At 40.4% G+C, this 2500-nt stretch overlaps 3 protein-coding genes across 3 annotated transcripts in view; 2 read left to right on the top strand and 1 right to left on the bottom strand.

The window, feature by feature from the left end:
* The window catches only part of LOC135209480 (uncharacterized), a 42106-nt gene extending 41798 nt beyond the window's left edge, over nt 1-308 (top strand). The window contains exon 5 of the mRNA XM_064242134.1: nt 275-308. Within this exon, the coding sequence (XP_064098204.1) occupies nt 275-308 (34 nt within the window). The remainder of the gene's footprint in view (nt 1-274) is intronic.
* LOC135209793 (uncharacterized) overlaps nt 1-2500 on the bottom strand; it is a 128333-nt gene that overhangs the window by 81943 nt on the left and 43890 nt on the right. The gene's annotated exons all lie outside the window — the stretch shown is intronic.
* LOC135209445 (uncharacterized) overlaps nt 307-2500 on the top strand; it is a 3625-nt gene continuing 1431 nt past the window's right edge. Inside the window, exons 1-3 of the mRNA XM_064242118.1 lie at nt 307-398; nt 811-936; nt 1629-2500. The exon at nt 1629-2500 is cut by the window's right edge and continues 1431 nt beyond it. Of these exons, the coding sequence (XP_064098188.1) occupies nt 341-398; nt 811-936; nt 1629-1792 (348 nt within the window). The 5' untranslated portion in view covers nt 307-340 and the 3' untranslated portion in view covers nt 1793-2500. The remainder of the gene's footprint in view (nt 399-810; nt 937-1628) is intronic.

The raw sequence follows: 2500 nt of genomic DNA, 5'->3' as shown, positions 1-2500 counted from the left end.
TAAAGTGGTATGTTCGTCATCATTTCGTATATATAGTTCATTGTATAAGTTTATCTGAGAAGATGATGCACTTGAATAAGGTAATTTTTCACTATCTATTATAATTAACGTTAATTTTGGACAAATGTGAGTTCTACACGAGGTTCGTTTTCCTTCAACGTTCAGGAATTGGAACACATAAAATGCATAAAAAAGTTTCCTTTTTTGTTCTTTTTCGTTAACGATAAACACGATATAGGAGGTATATGATGTTCATTGGATTTTCGTTTTTCAGCGGATCCTTTATGGAAATGATACTTGTCGTCTAACTAACAAAGGCCTGAAAGGACGGCGGTTGCAGATGCAAAGCGACGGCGAAGTTCACTTCCAAGTGTTCCCCGTTCCTTTGAAGTCAACAGGTGTGTCTGAGCGCGTTTTGCGTGTTCATATCAATACAGTATAGTATTTTTATAATGGCAGATATTTTATTTACTTAATGTAATTTACTACTCCAAAGTTATTCGTTAGTAACCTCAATTCTATAAAATTTCAAGGCAACTGAATGTGTCAACGAATGCTTATAAAAAAGAACGCAACCCTACGTGAGTCCCAGAACTTTAAATAACCATCACAAGGAAACGAGCATTTCGCCTCTTTTATTTTGACTTTAATTTGTGTTGAAGCCACTGTGCTATTCATTACAACTGATAATGCCATTGTAAACATTTATTCTTAGTTTGTAAATCTTCAATGAATAATAAAAAAAAGTGTAAGTCTGTCACCTGAGAAGACTCTTGTACTGCCATTTACTGATAGACAATGGCCTTTCAGATGCAGCCCCACTGCCAGCCACACTCCTCATCGCCATAGCAGTCGTAGCAACCTCTGTGGTCATTCTGGGAACTTTCTTTGGATGCAGGTTCTTCTGGAAGAAGAGAAACGGAGGACCAACTGATGGTAAGGATTTCTTGAGCAAAGGGACAGGGGAACAAAGGTACTACAGCCTTCCAGTCTCCCAGCAGTTTTTAAGGTTGCTAGCCTCAACCCCCCCCCCCCCCCCCCCCCCTCCCCCCCCCCCACCCCCCCCCCCCCCCCCCCCCACCCCACCCATCGCAACCTACTCCCCCGCCCCCCGCCGTTTCTAAGAACGGTAACAGATGGTCTTGGTGGACTGGTGGTTGGCAGGTCAAGATAGATTCGACAAAACAACAAATGTGAACCTGATGTTGTACCCGTCAACTCCCACCATAACTAAGTGATATAGGTCTTTTTAAATGTCAGCTGGGTTCATAGTTTGTTACCTACCTATCACACATCAGTCAACTCTGCTGAAAATGGGTACAAGTGAATGCCGGGGCCAAGAAAAGGGCGTAAGGCTAGTAATCTCACTCCTTATCCACTGCATTCTCAAAAACTGAGTTGTAATGTGTGGAAATGATTATAACTGCGTTTTCTTTAAAACATCGGGTTCAAGTAAGGGAGGACTGATCAGCATGACCAATATACAGAATGGCAATATGTAAAGCCTCATGCAGCCAAACAGGCGATCTCATTCTCATTCCATTCTTTCATCTAAGAATCTCCATTTATTTCCTGATTGACTGGCTTTGTCCTGTCCCACAGAAGCTAACTGTCGACTTGCATTGCAGGTGCAACATCTGCAATGTTCAGCATCAACAACCCCAGCTCTGCCGATGAAGGAATAGTACCAACACAAGAACACTTCGGAGCAGTTTCTCACCCAGAACCCCCCAGACCAAGTTCATGTCATGACAGTGAAAACAGCCTTTATGGCGCAATCATCCCCCGTTGATTCAGCAGTCAGGAACAGAGGCATGACGTCACTTGTGGGCAAAGTTGAACATGTCTGATTTGTGTAGTATGCCCTGATCCATAAGCAATTATCGAACTGCGTCAGTTTTTTTAAATCAAAGAAACCCTTTTGTAAATGAAAGGTATATGCCTCTATGAAAATCTGTACCATTTGAAAAATTCACTAGAATTTTTATTTTTCATTTTCTTTTATTTTTAGAAAATTTTTAATCAGATTGTTGATAGATGATTTATGATTAACAAATAACTATAACTAAATACCACTGGTTTGGTAAGAGGGACTCGAAAGGACTGCTTTCCTTACTGTGATCAAATTCGTGATGAGACGCTGTTTCTTGGCTGTTGTCCTTCATAATTTGCTGATTGAAAATTAAATTATATTGCCTGAATTGAAGCTCTTGTTTATTAACTTTATTTACTTAAAGACTTATAGAAGTTTGAAGGTACACTGAAGACTCCAGAAGGGCATCATCCCTGTTTATCTGATCTTAAATCTCTGGGTCCTTCTTTTGAATGTTTGTCTACAAAACGAAACTAGAGAAACAGCCATTACTTTATCAGTAAACTGATTAAAGAACCCGGATAGGGCGTGAATCTGTTCACGCCAGTGGCCAGTGGTAGGAAATCCTGCCCCATAAAATCTCTCGTTTTTGTCTATTTTCAAAATAATGTTGAAAGTGATCACCAT

Source organism: Macrobrachium nipponense, chromosome 38 (assembly GCF_015104395.2).
Source record: "Macrobrachium nipponense isolate FS-2020 chromosome 38, ASM1510439v2, whole genome shotgun sequence".
Classification (NCBI taxonomy): Eukaryota; Metazoa; Arthropoda; class Malacostraca; order Decapoda; family Palaemonidae; genus Macrobrachium; species Macrobrachium nipponense.
The sequence above is the reverse complement of the archived record's forward strand: the minus strand, read 5'-3'. Positions and strand labels throughout refer to the sequence as shown.